The 14116-nt window shown below is 50.4% G+C and overlaps 5 protein-coding genes across 5 annotated transcripts; 4 read left to right on the top strand and 1 right to left on the bottom strand.

The window, feature by feature from the left end:
• Nucleotides 1–521: 521 nt before the first annotated feature.
• On the top strand, nucleotides 522–1472 carry AKAW2_21077A (uncharacterized protein; the record flags this gene model as incomplete). The annotated part of the gene is made up of 2 exons (XM_041685861.1): nucleotides 522–1119; nucleotides 1186–1472. 2 exons carry the CDS (start codon nucleotides 522–524, stop codon nucleotides 1470–1472), a joined length of 885 nt encoding a protein of 294 aa, XP_041539903.1.
• A 1042-nt stretch (nucleotides 1473–2514) lies between these two features.
• On the top strand, nucleotides 2515–2898 carry AKAW2_21076A (uncharacterized protein; the record flags this gene model as incomplete). The annotated part of the gene is made up of 1 exon (XM_041685860.1): nucleotides 2515–2898. One exon carries the CDS (start codon nucleotides 2515–2517, stop codon nucleotides 2896–2898), a length of 384 nt encoding a protein of 127 aa, XP_041539902.1.
• A 422-nt stretch (nucleotides 2899–3320) lies between these two features.
• On the bottom strand, nucleotides 3321–4647 carry pex19 (putative peroxisomal membrane protein receptor Pex19; the record flags this gene model as incomplete). The annotated part of the gene is made up of 3 exons (XM_041685859.1): nucleotides 3321–3437; nucleotides 3498–4336; nucleotides 4407–4647. 3 exons carry the CDS (start codon nucleotides 4645–4647, stop codon nucleotides 3321–3323), a joined length of 1197 nt encoding a protein of 398 aa, XP_041539901.1.
• Nucleotides 4648–8285: 3638 nt separating this feature from the next.
• Nucleotides 8286–10162, top strand: AKAW2_21074A (bZIP transcription factor; the record flags this gene model as incomplete). The annotated part of the gene is made up of 4 exons (XM_041685858.1): nucleotides 8286–8474; nucleotides 8953–9169; nucleotides 9278–9778; nucleotides 9858–10162. The coding sequence occupies 4 exons, from the start codon at nucleotides 8286–8288 to the stop codon at nucleotides 10160–10162; spliced, it is 1212 nt and encodes a 403-aa protein (XP_041539900.1).
• Nucleotides 10163–11499: 1337 nt separating this feature from the next.
• Nucleotides 11500–13074, top strand: stm1 (putative telomere and ribosome associated protein Stm1; the record flags this gene model as incomplete). Its single annotated transcript, XM_041685856.1, has 5 exons — nucleotides 11500–11520; nucleotides 11832–11850; nucleotides 12051–12218; nucleotides 12291–12432; nucleotides 12519–13074. 5 exons carry the CDS (start codon nucleotides 11500–11502, stop codon nucleotides 13072–13074), a joined length of 906 nt encoding a protein of 301 aa, XP_041539899.1.
• Nucleotides 13075–14116: the final 1042 nt, after the last annotated feature.

Genomic DNA, 14116 nt, shown 5'->3' with positions numbered 1-14116 from the left:
CCCATTCCTCCATCTACTGCGACACTAGTGGCACAACAGCAGGATCAGCTATAAGACCTTCGGAATATATCTATCATGATAATGTACGATGCGAAAGACCGCATAATCATATTGTCCGTCTACATATGATGCGTCGCACAGCGGAGGGGTTAAAGGTGCCGTGGTGCCTGACAGCCTGAGGAATGTTATATATCCCGAAGAAGACTAGTGAGCACGTGGCGTCGTGTCGGACGCGCTCGCGAATCCCTGCCGCCTTTCACGTTGTTCCGCCGCGGCCATTGCTGGTCTCTCCGGACAACCATCTCTACTATCGTCAACTGGATAGATCATTGGGTTGTGATTGCGATTGCCGAACAACTAATTCGTTTCTGTCTGTGTCGCATGGTTGACGATTATAAGGAGTTCAATCTACAGTCATAACGATAGTCACACTACCTCTACGCGTTACGAATTGACATACCCTCTATCCACCCATCCGGCTGAATCGCATTACTTCAATCAATCAACTACAGACATTCACAATGATGTTCGCTCCCCTCCCAATGCAGCAACAACCAGGGTCATCATCACCACCACCTCAACAGCAGCATCAACAATACACACCTACCCGACCATCCCCCCTCTCACCACGCCGCCTCACAAACACCCCCTCAGCAACACCCAATATCTTCGCCGCCACCTCCAACAACACTCAATTCAACATCCCCTCCAGCCCCTTCACACTTCCAACACCCACGAAACTCCCCTCCATATCGGCATCAGCACCACCATCCCCGACGCCACCACAGCAACAACAACAATCACACCACCAATTCGCAAGAAGACAAAGAAACATTCAATCTTCCCCCAACTATGCCCACCGCTACGCCAACACCATCTCCAACCCCATGACCAAGCACTTAAAATCAAGCGCGTCTCCCTCGGCACGCCGGAATGTGTTTCTAAATCGCGTGAAGCGGGATCGGGATGATGGGCGGTTTGGGGATCGCGGCGAGCAGTTGGTGCTTATGGAGCATGTGGCGGAGGAGAAGAGGTGGGGAGAGGTGATGAGGCGGAGGGCGGAGGAGATGATGGGTGTCGTTGAGGAAGAAGAGGAAGAGGGGTACGCCAATGGATATGGTATGTCTAACTTTTTACCTGCCTTGAGATGGCTTATGATGAGAGTGCTAACGAATACGTACTTAGACGATGTAGACGCATATGCTCTAGACGAGTACTTGCAAGAACAAGCGGCCGAAATGGAACGATTGGAGTGTTTGAGCCAGCAGCCACAGCCACAGCAGCATCATCACCACGGAGTGTTTGATTCAGGTGCTCCTGCTGGTAGAGGTAATGGTGGGATGAACATCTCATTTAGTGACGAAGAAGAATACGATGATCTGTTCATGGATCTAGCGGGGCATGATGGTGGTCCTGATATCCCTGGTTCAAGTGGGGTGTTTGCGCACAGTCAGGATATGGATATGTCGTGATTGTTGCCTTATCTGTATGTCTATGTATTGGATATGGATATGAGAGTGTCTTGTCGCGGGTCGATGGGACTTGTCACCACTAGTATCACGTTGATTGTTACGGACAGGGCAAAAGCATGGTCTGGTATGATATGATATGGTCTGGCGTTGAACGGCGTGTATGGATTGGGACTATAATGATATGGGGTACTACTACTTACCTACCCACCTGGCTATCTAGATAGTAGTATAGTAGATCTTCCAATAGTCATTCTCAGGATAATTGCATCACCAGTAAGATATTATTAGTACTAGTCTGTCCATATATTTTGATATCAAGTGTTTTGCTTAGCACGTAGATGTGCCACTGCTCATCAGAAGTGTTGGTAAGCTACTATATGCATAATACTTTGGCAAACTAACCTCATAAGAGTTTCCCATCCCTCATTTCAAGACGGCCATTCGCCCATGGGAAAACTCCAAAACCTAATGGATCAGGACATGGTCATGTATCGTAAGGGCTTCAACCCAGGTTCCCGCCCCATAGTACTATGTTTAGTATTCGTTCCGTTCCGTCTCTGATACCTCTTATCCCCCACAACCCCAACCTCCCCCGGCCCAATACTACTTAAGAACATGAATGATCATCACCTATCGTCCACGCCCCCTCAACCACATCTATGATTAGTTCGTTTTATCTGAATTAGAGAAGAATCCTTCATCCTAATCAGGTAATCAGGACGAGTCGGACTCACCTTAAGGTATTAGAATCAGATACTATAATCCTCCAATACCTTCGAGCCAATCATTACTCACAAGCCCTTCACCTCAACTTACGTCTTGCAAAGGGATGTTTGTTGGTTGGTTGCTTACTTGCTTCGACTCTTCCTACAAAGGAGAGGACACACGGAAGATCATTTCTCCTTCTCTCCCTCTGATCAATGGACATCCCTTGAATTGAATTCAAGAACTTCATAAGTATCAAAGAAGCCAGCAAACATTACCCATATAATCCCATCATCATAGCACCATCCCTTTCCACCGCAGAATCCTCCCTCTCATCATGGACGCCTCAACCACAGCAGATGGATTCCGAGACCGCATCCTCCACCAAATCCACAGAGTCCTCTTCGACTTCCTCCAAGCGTCTTCAGACGACACAACCCCAATGCGAATACTCGGCGATACCCCAAACAGCATAATCGACCCTAAAGATTATCTAACATCTATACGCCCCTTCGTGACAGAAATCCAGAACTGCGTCCGTGAATATTATAATGCAAATATCAAGACTTGTTTCATTGCAGTCAACATCTACCATGGCAAGCACTCCTACTTCGTGGTCGACCTTAATAATACCGAGTATGACTATCAGACTGCTCATCATGAATGCAAGACAGTTCCGGTAACCCGTTTATATCCTACGTTTATCAAAAAGAAACCCTAGGGTTTATAGGAAACGGGAGCTGGATGGACAACTTGCTGAGACTCTTAGGGTTATGCATAATGGCCACGGTTGGGATCCTCCTCTCCCGTTGGTTGATGATTATTGTGATCCAAGTAGACAGTATAGTAATCCTCGAAGTCTTAATGTTGATGTTGATGTTCCAGGTGTTCCAGATTTGAGGCATCGATGATGCTGTCAACGGGTTTGATGCATCTGGTGATAGTAATATTGTTTGTAGTCAGCAGTTACATAGTTGGTTCTGCTATATGCGTCTTGGCCCTAGGGTTGGGAGACTACGGGATTTGAAGGGGCCATTATAGGTGGTGAAACTGTTTTCCAACAGGTTCTGTACGATAGTAGACATTGAGAAGACTCAGCCCAAGCGTGTATATATATTAATATTCTACTACTACTAGTACTCATCATTGCTGCGGACAGTCAGGCATACCACCCGCGCCAGCACCACCACCCGGACCCTTGAGATCCTCCATCCAAGGAGCAGAAATCAGCTCATCAGGCGGGTTACCCGCAGCTTGCATCTAGACTCTCAGTTAGTACTGCACAGCTCGACAAAGAATAGCAATAGGGTGGGAGCTTACCTCCTGCATCTTCTCCCACACATACTCCCTACACTTCGGATCCTCATCCGAATACCCCTTCTCCTCAAACTTACTCACAATCTGCCTAACCACTCCAGCCTGCCTCTCATACCTCGCCATATCCTCATCCGACACCTTCCCCTTGCCCTTATTCTCCTTGATCCACGGCCCGAACTTCGTATCAAGCTCCTTGATCGGCTCGTACAAGATCTCCTTATTTGACAATTGCTCCATCATGCCCATGAACATCTTCGTCAGATCTCCCTCGTCACCACCTTCACCTGACGATGCCCCCGCCTCGATCGCCTTGATGAGTTGCGCTACCAGATCATCCGACATGTCGTCCTCCGAGGCTGCCGCCGTGGCTTTGTCGCCGGATTCTTTCATCCGTTCGATTGTGCGCTGGATGGTGTCATTGAAGGTTTCAGGTGCTGCGGTGCCACTTGTTGATGGCGTTGATGATGCTGCTGGTGCTGGTGCTGCTGAAGAGCCCGCGGTGGCGGCCGTAGTGCTGTTATCGTCGTCGCCTTTCATCATGACGTCTCCGACGAGCTGTTTCAGAAAGTCGGACGGTGAGACTCCGCTTTCCTCGAGGATCTTGGCGAATGCCTCGGCGTCTTTGTCGAGGCCGCCGTCGTTGGTATCGGTGGCGCCAGCCGCAGCCGCAGCCGCAGCAGCGTCGTTGCTGGCGCCGCCACCACCGCCCATCATATTCGCCATATCTTGTTCGAGTTGGCGGAGGAAGGCCTCCTCGTCAAAGTCATCGGGGCCAGATGGTTGTGCGGCATCGGGTTTAGCGGGGGCGGGGGATGGTTTGGGTTTGAAGTCGTCGAGGACCTCTGTTATATTACATTGTTTGTTAGATAACGATATATGTGGGAATTGAAGACAGAGAGTGTATAGAAGTACCATCTAATTCATCAAATTCCGATTCGTCGTCATCGTCATCGTCATCGTCATCGTTGTTGTTCGTGCGCTGTTGTTGCGCGGGGTTCTCTGCTGAGGAGGGGGCATTATTCGGGGCAGTTGTCGTGGCGGACTTCTTCTGGTCATCGGCAGAAACCTTTTGGGGAATCTGTGTGGGAGCAGCAGGATTCTCAGACTGGGGGGTTGCGCCAATGTTGGCGGAGGGAGCCGATGAGGAGGCCATGACTGATGATCGCAATAGCCGAGGGGGGAGGAGATTGGGGGGAAGAGGGGAAATGATGCGGCGGGTTCAAGTTGCAGTTGCTGGATTGCGGCGGGCGGAGGCGGATTGCATCGGCGCGCAGGTGAGCCTTCTTGTGTTGTTCCTTTTCAAAGATGCAGGGGACAGAAAGTCTGACAGGCGGGATCAGATCAGATGGGGTGGATGATGATGGAGAGCTGAGGATGTAGTTTTTTTTTCGGTCTTCATGTGAAAAAAGAAACGAAGGGAATGAATAATCAGTCAGTCCATCTTTTTGGTGGTGGGGGAAGAGCCGATGGAAAGCCGATCGCCGCGGTTAATTCTTTTTGTTTTTCTCGGAGTTGCGCTCAGGGGATGGTGGATGGGGGAGGGAAGGATGGCATTCATTCTTTGGAGTAATTGTATTGACATTTGGAATTGGAATGAATGGATGTGATTCTGTATAGGGGTAGAGTGAAAGAAAGAGTATAGAGTCGAGCAGTAGGGAGTGACTGAGTATAGTTAGGAAAGACCTGGGGATGACATCAGGGTCCAGGCGCTGTCACCGGCAGATCTGATGTAGATTTAACTACTAGTTGTTAAAGATGTTCGAACAACTGACTCGGTCTGAATTCAGATCTACTCCGATGGAGATACGTTCTATTTTACGGAGTCCAGAAGTGCTACGCTCTCTCCATTCTCATATTCATCTTCCAAACACAGCAACAGCGACAGCAGCGACAACAAATCCTAGTCTGCCAAGAAGGATCTGGTCAATAGTTGCTGCTGCTCATCGGTAGTCGCCGCAAGTCCACCAAGCAACAGCAACAGCAACAGGAACAGGTACGGGCACTGGATTTCCTTCCGATCAGCCCATCATCCTCAGATGATCCCGTGGCGGATCCTCGTGATGTCAGGTCACAGTCACTTTGCCTTTTTCTTTCTGAGGCGGAGTTTCGGAGCGACGTACGATGACGGGATATAGGCGAGGCCCTGGAGGTGGTTGGCTGGCGGCGACCTCCTTCATCGGCAGTCTCCTACTAGGGTACTTACTACTGTGTATATCCCACAAGTAGTAGTACGTAGTAGTATTAAACCAAGTAAGTCATAGTGTCTTCTATCTAGTCTGGCTGTCCTGCAGGTACATCCTGGATTAGTTGGTGGGTTTGCGTTGAGGGGGAAGGGAAACCGGAAGTTCGGCTGTCGGATCAGGTGCTCTCATTGTATACACAAAGCATACAGAAGGAAGTCTCTTGCCAAGGACTGTCATCCAAATGGTTATTCTCGGGATTCCGAACAGACCAGAACAGATCAGACTATCTTATGTAGTATCCAAGACCCTGAGAGACTTCTGGGAGGATGAGAAAGGCAATTTAGTCGAGATGGATTCGTGGTACCGTATGGTCATCATGCCGTATTATGCCCCCAAATGGCCACTGGTCACGGGGTCAGAGACGAAACTTTGCCGTAATTCACCTTGTCCCGTTTGGGTCTGGTCTGGCTGGATCTGCGTGATTTTCCTCGCTGTTTCTTCCTCCTTCAAGGGTCCCGGGCATTTCGTACGACCCTCTGTCGTGGAGTTAGACCAGAATTCTCTTGACTGTCGGATTACTTCCTGCCACGGTACTTAGACCGAGGTTCAATTAATCAATCAATCCTAAATAAACCCACCGCCTTCAATAGAAAGAGGAGTCAAAAGAGGGTAGAAGGGGAACCTGGTGTGTCCACGCAAGACCCCCGAGTTCGTACGACAGCAGGACAAGGAATCCGCCCCAGCTGAACCACGGAAAACTTTGTCTTGACCTGCCGGAACATCTCCGCGGCATGATGAAGATATTAACAACATGCCCACCAGAAAGGGGCAGGGAAGTCTGCTCATGACTTGTCGATAGGAGAAAAGACAGGCATCTACTTTATCGCCTGCAATAGATACTACACAGTTCTGGTCCAGATTGAGCTAGCTGGAACCGATGCAACAATGGCATTGCTTTCAAGGTTGCTCGCATCCACACCCCCAGTAGCCACTTCCGAGAGAAGCGGAAAGGAATAAGAAAGGACAACGACACGTTCTCCTGCTCTCCACTCCGTTTCGGAGCCTGCATCGCCTGGTGGACGGACCACCACCAGTACCACCAGAGGAGTAAGCTCGTTCGAATAGGGCATAAGTAGTCACTTGGACCACGGAGGCAGTGACGAGTTTGACGACTCACCCTGGGCGGATCTTCGGCTGGGTCTGACCTTGCAGTGGATCTCGCTCAAGTTGGTGCCGCGGCCGAGGAAAACCGCTCCTAGCAAGGAGGGAAGAATTGCATCGAGGACCTGAGTGGACAGAAAAGCAAAGAGAGTGCCAGTGGATGAGAGAAAGCTGAGAGGAGAGGAGAGGGAGGCGGGGGGGAAAGTTGTAACTGGGCAATGAGGGGAGAGTGGCTCTTGTGATGTTGGATGGACAGAAACTAAAGCAGGGGCAGGGAAGAATGCGTAGAACTCCTACTAGAACTACTTAGAAGAAACAGAAACCGGACGGGCGCGAGAGAACATCAGTTGTTTAAAAGCAGAAAAAAGTAAAGACCAAACGAGGCGTCAAAAAAGTAGTGTAAAAGTCAAAAAGAGTTTTGACCAGCGGCGGCGAAACCGAAGCTCGTTCCGTTCGGTCCATTTTCCCCTCTCACCCTCATTGCACCGTCTCGCGTGAGTGGATGGAGGGAGTGGATGGGGATGATGGGCTGGATTTTTCCCCTGGGAAAGTCTCTGCCTTGACCTAAAAGGAAAGTTCGAAGAGAAGCCAAAAGAAAAATAAAATAAAATAAAAATCTTTTTTATTTTTTCCCTTTCCTTCTGCTGTCCCCATTAAATATTATTTTTGCCCACTCTTTGCTCGAATTTTCCAACCCACCAGGCTTGGACCAAGAGAAGAAGGCCCTTATTCGACCTTTTTTTTCCTTTTAATAACATCCCCGTTCTTTTTAGTAAATAATTTTACCTCACATCTTTCCCACTCTCACCTTCCCACCCTTCCCCTCTCACTGTCCTTCGCGCTTCTCTCCTACTTTCCCTCCGAACCTGCTGGCTATCTGGGTATTCCATCATCAATTTCCTTTATGTCACCTCTTCCGCTGGCCTCCTTGCGACCCTTTGCCAGCCCTCGCACGTCCCTTTCTGCCGCCCAGCCGCGCGTTTCCTGCGTCTGAATTATCAGATTCCATAACCCCGCCGGCTAACTTTTTTACCTGCTGTGTATTCTATTACCATTTTGTCTTTCGTGATCGTTCACCGCGTCTATTTTGTGTGAGGGGGAAATTAAGTCCGCTGTCTTGTTAGCCCGGTCTTTGGGAGAGAGACAGACAAAAGAGAAGAGAACAAGAAGGCTTTTGATATTCGATCCCGGCCGTCGTCATCTGCCTTTTTTTCTTTTTCTGTTGTTGTTCCCTTTTCTTTCCTTGCTAATTTTATAATATCCCACGCCCCCGGATTTCGTTCTTGTTGGGTGCGTCATTCTCCATCCACCAAGCACGCAAGGGGGGGATTTCCCATAACCGACCTGTCTTTTGGGCAATCCGGACAGGCAACAAGAACGGCCAGCAAACAAAGAAAAGAACGAGGCTAAATCCCCATCCCCCCTTCCTCATACATAGCCAAATCCAATGGTCTCCATGGTTGAGACAAGCAATTCCACACAAAATGACAACCCGGCCACTGAGCCGGTTGTCCCCAAGACCGAGCCGTTGCCTGAAGGCTCGATCAGCTCGGCGGTGTCAACACCTGAGGCCGAGGGGGAGATTCTGATGCAAGATGTGACCCAGACTCAGAAGCGCAAAGGGGGAAGAAAACCAGTACGTAAGAACTCTTCGAGGGTGGCTGTCCTCAACTCTGTTTTTTATTGTTTTACCCCGGATCCAGATCGACCGACCCTTTTGGCTTTTTATACCTCGTGGTGGTCGTTGCTTGTTTTTCTCTTATCTCATTTCTATTACCTTTATCTATCTATCATCACATCCATCACGTCTTTTGGTGTTCATCAAGCATCATCACTGGCTATGCTGTTGGTGCCTATCGCTGCTCCTCCCCCAGTGATTTGTCCCTGCGTGCCAGTCCGGGGCCCCGCACTGCGTTTATTATTATCATTTATCATTGCGATTGTTCATCCCTTATCGTCCTGTCATATCCCTCCATTCTTGCTGTCCCCTTGACTACTTATCTCCTCTGCACCTTATTGCTCCCTTCCCCCTCTTCAGCCTTTATCGATCTTGTTATCTATCTGGACCCTTGATCCCATTCCTTCCCCGGCATGAAGCTAACAGCCGCCGTCAGATTTATGCTACCTCGGAGGAGCGGAAGCAACGCAACCGCCAGGCCCAGGCCGCCTTCCGTGAGCGTCGCACAGAGTACATCCGCCAGCTCGAGTCCACCATTAAGCGCAATGAAGACTCCCTGCAGACCCTTCAGCAGAATCATCGTAGCGCCGCTGATGAATGCTTGATGCTGCGCTACAAGAACTCCTTGCTCGAACGTATCTTGCTTGAAAAAGGTTGGTCTCCCCCGTTCGCAGACCCAACTGCAAGCCTGCAAGCCCCCTTCCTGATAAGCGCCCTCGGGGCGATCCTTGTCCCATACGTGAGATACTGACCGACCGTAGGAATCGATGTGCAAGCAGAGCTGCGACTCAAGGCCGGGGCCCCTGGCGCGGGCGCCGCTAAGCCCACCCCAATGGCAGCAAAGCCTCCCTCCACCCTGGAGCGTGCTGCCGTAAACCGAACCTCGGCTCAACGGCATCCTGGCATCGCTCCCAAGGAGCCCTTCGGCATGGCTCAACATCGTGATGGTGCGTATGGTATTCCGTCGCCACAGTTCCAGGCCACGCCTCCGTCCCATGTCTCCTCTCCGTCCCACGCCAAATCCCCCGGTTTCCCCTTCCAGGGAGCCATGTCGCCGGTTGGGGTGGATCCCCAGGCCCAGCAGCGCTCGCAGATGCTGTCGCACTCGCGAAATATCAGCCAGACTTCGCCGCCGATGAGCATCGGCCAGCCGGAGTCGACCGACCCAAAGGCCGCCATGCCGGGTGGTACGAATCCCCGAGCTCCCCGCGTCCCTTCCGCGTACTACCCATCGCCATTCCAGAAGCACTATGACCAACTGGGTAAGCTAACTCCATTGTCGCATTGTTGTTTTCTTCCAGGTCCGTGGTGGTATTGAACCCTTGGTTAATGTCCGCATAGAACAGGAGTACGATGCCCAGGCCGATATGATTGACGAGGAGCATGATTCCACCGTGGGTGCCTCACCTTACGTCTCCGGCTACAACAATGCCGCATCTGTGCCGGCGGGCTCTCACCCCATGGGAGCTCATAATCTCAACCAATACACCCAACATGCGGGAGAGGGAGCCAATGGCGCATACAATAATGCGAACCACCTCATGGGGAACTATGAACCTATGCTGGATGCCGATCCTTTTGGATTGAGTGCCAGCATGCATTTCCAGACTCCTTTCAGTTACGAGCAGAATAATACCCGCCATTAACCCGTTTGTTTCTTGTTTTGTAATCTCACATCCGGCACTGACTTCCCCCTTTCGGTTCGAGGGATACCACGGTCGGAAGAGAGAGACACGCTTGACGGATTTCCTTCATAGCTTTCTTCTATGACTGGAAGACAAAAGTTGAAACTTTGAAGCATTGCCTGGCGTTTGCGGTTGATACCATTTGTTTATATTGGTTCGCTTGCTGTTCTGCTGTTGCTGTGGCGCTTTTGATTGATTGACGCCTTTGAAACTGGAAAAAAAGCGGTTGGCTGTTTGTTCCTTTGAGCGCGGAATGAGCGGAGGAAAGAAGGGTAAAAAGGGAAAGTAAAAAGAAAGACCGCGATAAAAGTTGGGACATGGTTCTTTGTGTACATGCATGACTGGTATAATGGGCCCGAGGGTGACTGCGGTGCAGTTGGATTCGGGTCACACTTTTTACTCTCAGCTCTTGCGGACATAGCTATATGACTTTTCTTGCCATTGTGATGGTGATGATTTGGGCTGCAGTGAAACGGTGGCTTGCATGTGTATTTCTTGCTGGTCTGGGTTATGTTGCATCCCTGCGGCATTGCATTCTATTCTATTCATCTTCATGGATCATTCTATCACTTCTCTGCTTCTACTTACATTCCTCGGTTCTTTTAACTGCTACTTTTTCTTGGAGATACTACTATGTGGGAAAATTCCCTCTTGGGAGAGCTCTGAGAGCTAGGGGAAGGTATCTACTCGAATAGGGAAGTAACTGGAGTGGCAGGGGACCAGCTAGTACGGAGCTCGGCAATTGGGGGAAAGCTACAACGGCCGGGGGACAGAGAGAGGAAGAAAGAGGATGGATAATGGAGAATGGAGTAGTGACGTATGACAAAGGAGGGGAATGGAATTGGGATGGCAGTGATCTACAGATCACCCCAAGAATGCTGTAGGGGAAGAGGAGCAAAAAAAAGCAACATCCAACCATCCTACATACTGTCGAGCGTAAGCCGAACTGAAGGCAGCGATGCAGAGCATCATCTCAGCGTCATCCGCTGGTGTTTTACCCTAAGCCCTAGCTGCTGTAGACCAATCACAGGTCGCATTCCCGGATTCGCTTAGCAGCAATTCGCACCTTACCGGATCGGGCGAGTGCAACCACAAACGTCGCCTCCATCCACCGTCCAGTCAACCCCCTTCACTCCAACCACTATCCTATCCCATCCCCCCTAAACAAAGGAGAGGTCAGATACCGTTCGTCGTCGAGGTTCCTGCCTGTGTCGACTCTCCCCGCCCGCTCCGTCGGACCGAATTGTTGCGATAAGAGAGAAGCCTTCCCCGGAAGGCCCCGCATAAAACCAGGCGTCATGGCGGAGATCCGGTCCAAGGTGCGTTGCTTTTGAAAAGAGAATGGCTCTCGTTTTCTCTCCGTCTGTTGCTGTGCAAGGGTGATGGGAAATCCGCGATTTGGGGGGAAGGAATGATTTACGGGCTGGATTGATGGAAAACTGCTGGGATTGGGTTGGGAGCGCAGTTGCATTGCAACGAGCGGGGTTTGGGGGACGGCAGGAATATTGCACAAATCTATCCTGCTCCTCACCACTCGCACCATCACCACCACCACAGATGAGACGGGAGAGAAAGCGACAGCTTCAAACATCAAGGAATGCGATGGCTAACATATCATCTACTATAACAGAACCTCTACGAGCTTCTTGGTAATTCTCGCCCTTCCCTTGTCTACCTACCTACCTACCATACCTGAGTCCCATCCTGCACTTTGCACTACCTATCGTGTTTTGACTTGCCTTGGTCTCTCTTTTCGCTTGTCGTCGATCCATCTACACTTCGAATTCGTGAAGGGATTACATCATTTTCTAACCTCGAGCGTGCTTTTGCTCGCGCTGCGCAACTACAGGCAATGACCCTGAACTCGACCCCAACAGAGCTCCCGAGCCCCCTACGAAAGCCGTAGACAGGCCCGCTCCCCGTGTTGGCAAGCGGGACGCTCCCAAGGAGGCCCCTGCCCAGCCCCGTGAGAACAACAACTCTCGCCGTGGTGGCCGTGCCACTGGCAACGAGGCCGGTATGTATTCCCAACTACATTGGGCTCCGGCCCCTGGCAAAGTCCATTCCGACTGATTCCGATTACGTTCAGCTTTCCGTGACCGCAACGCCGGCAGAAACAACAACCGTGAGAAGCCCACCGATGAGAAGGACGCCCAACGGCGCGGATTCCGCGCCCGTGAGGACCGTGGTGAGCGTGTCCGCCACGACCGCCAGTCCCGCACCGGCCAGACGTAAGCCTTTCCCTATACGTTTTGTCCTTATGAAGATGGGCAAAAAAGAAGTTTTGGGACTCGATCGAAACTGACGAACTGGATAGCGACACCCGCAAGCAGGTGAACCAGGGCTGGGGTAACCAGAGCGGCGAGAAGACTTGGGACGACGAGAAGGCCGGTGAGAACATTGCTCAGACCGATGAGACCGAGCCCCAGACCCCCGGCGAGGAGAAGCCCGAGGAGGCTGCCGACAAGTCCAAGTCCTACGCCGAGTACCTTGCCGAGAAGGCCGCCCAGGGTGACCTGAGCGCCAAGCCCGTCCGTGCTCCCAACGAGGGCACCAAGCTCGACAAGAAGTGGGCCGCCGCCAAGGAGCTCAAGCGTTCCGAGGAGGAGGATGCCTACATCAAGGGCAAGGAGGACAAGGCCAAGCGCGAGAAGCAGCGCAAGGAGAAGAACATCCTCGAGGTCGACATGCGCTTCGTTGAGGCTCCCCGCACTGGTGGCCCTGGTCCCCGTGGCCGTGGTGGCCGTGGTGGTCCCCGTGGTGGCCGTGGCGGCCGTGGCAACGGTCCCCGCTCCGAGCGCCCCGCTGCCGCTGCTGCTGCTCCCACTGTCGCCGTTGACGAGAAGAACTTCCCCAGCCTTGGCGGCAAATAAATGCAGTTTTTTCCCTCATAAACCTGCATTTATAGGCTAGCATCCATGCATGCATGCCCATGCTTCCCCCACACCTTTTTTCTTTTCTTTCTACGCATGATCCTCACTACCATAAACCCTCCCTCCCCAACACCCCTTTTTTTCTCGCTAGCAACTTAGGTAGTCGAAATCCAGGGATCCAAATGAGATGAGAACGAAAATGAAAGTTTTGTGTGTGTGCATGAGAGAAGTGAGAGAAAAGAGTGCGTCTTGTGTGTGCTTGCATGTGTGTATGAACTTGAATCTCAAATGTGAAAACAAAAAAACGACCAAGGGGAAACAGACAAAATAGGGAAAGGGTGAAACATAAAAGGAACAGAAGGGAAAGAGAAAAAGACACCAAAAAAATCCAAAGGTTCATCTGTGCAATATGCCTCTTTTATCTATCTATGGCTTTATGGGCCCTTTTCCACATACTTCAGTTTTATCGTACAGTTGTTTCTATGGAATGATGGAATAATTATTTCTTCCTTCTCCCTGGCTCTGTCCTTGTCCATATTTCTGTATCTCTCCCCCTCCCCTCGGGCCCATGTCCATTTTTAAATAATTCTGTAAAAGAAATACCACACCATGTAATCTTGTTGTTCTGAACGCTCATGTTCATGTCCATGTTCGACAATAATACTAGATGACTTAAAAGCCTCATCCTGCTCTGCTGGTACTAGGTGACCCCCCCCCCCCCCCTTGGTAAACTACTAATGATAAGTAGATTAATACTCAGATAACATCATGTATAAGTGAGTAGTATTCTACATTAGGCAATTAGTGCAGATGATAAATCACACTGAATAGATATCCTCATTGATCACACTATACTATACTATACTATACTATACTTCCTACAGGTAGTTCTGATAATGCTAACTGATCTATAACCACAGCATTTAGATTGATTACTACTACTAGTAGTCTGTTTTAAGTAACTCAGTTAATAGTCAGCTTCGACTGCTCTGCTAAGAAATATGATTTAATCCTCATTCTATAGTAGTATTTAGTAAGAAGT

The sequence above is a fragment of the Aspergillus luchuensis genome, chromosome 2, assembly GCF_016861625.1.
Source record: "Aspergillus luchuensis IFO 4308 DNA, chromosome 2, nearly complete sequence".
Lineage (NCBI taxonomy): Eukaryota > Fungi > Ascomycota > Eurotiomycetes > Eurotiales > Aspergillaceae > Aspergillus > Aspergillus luchuensis.
This window is presented reverse-complemented; position numbering and strand designations above follow the sequence as displayed.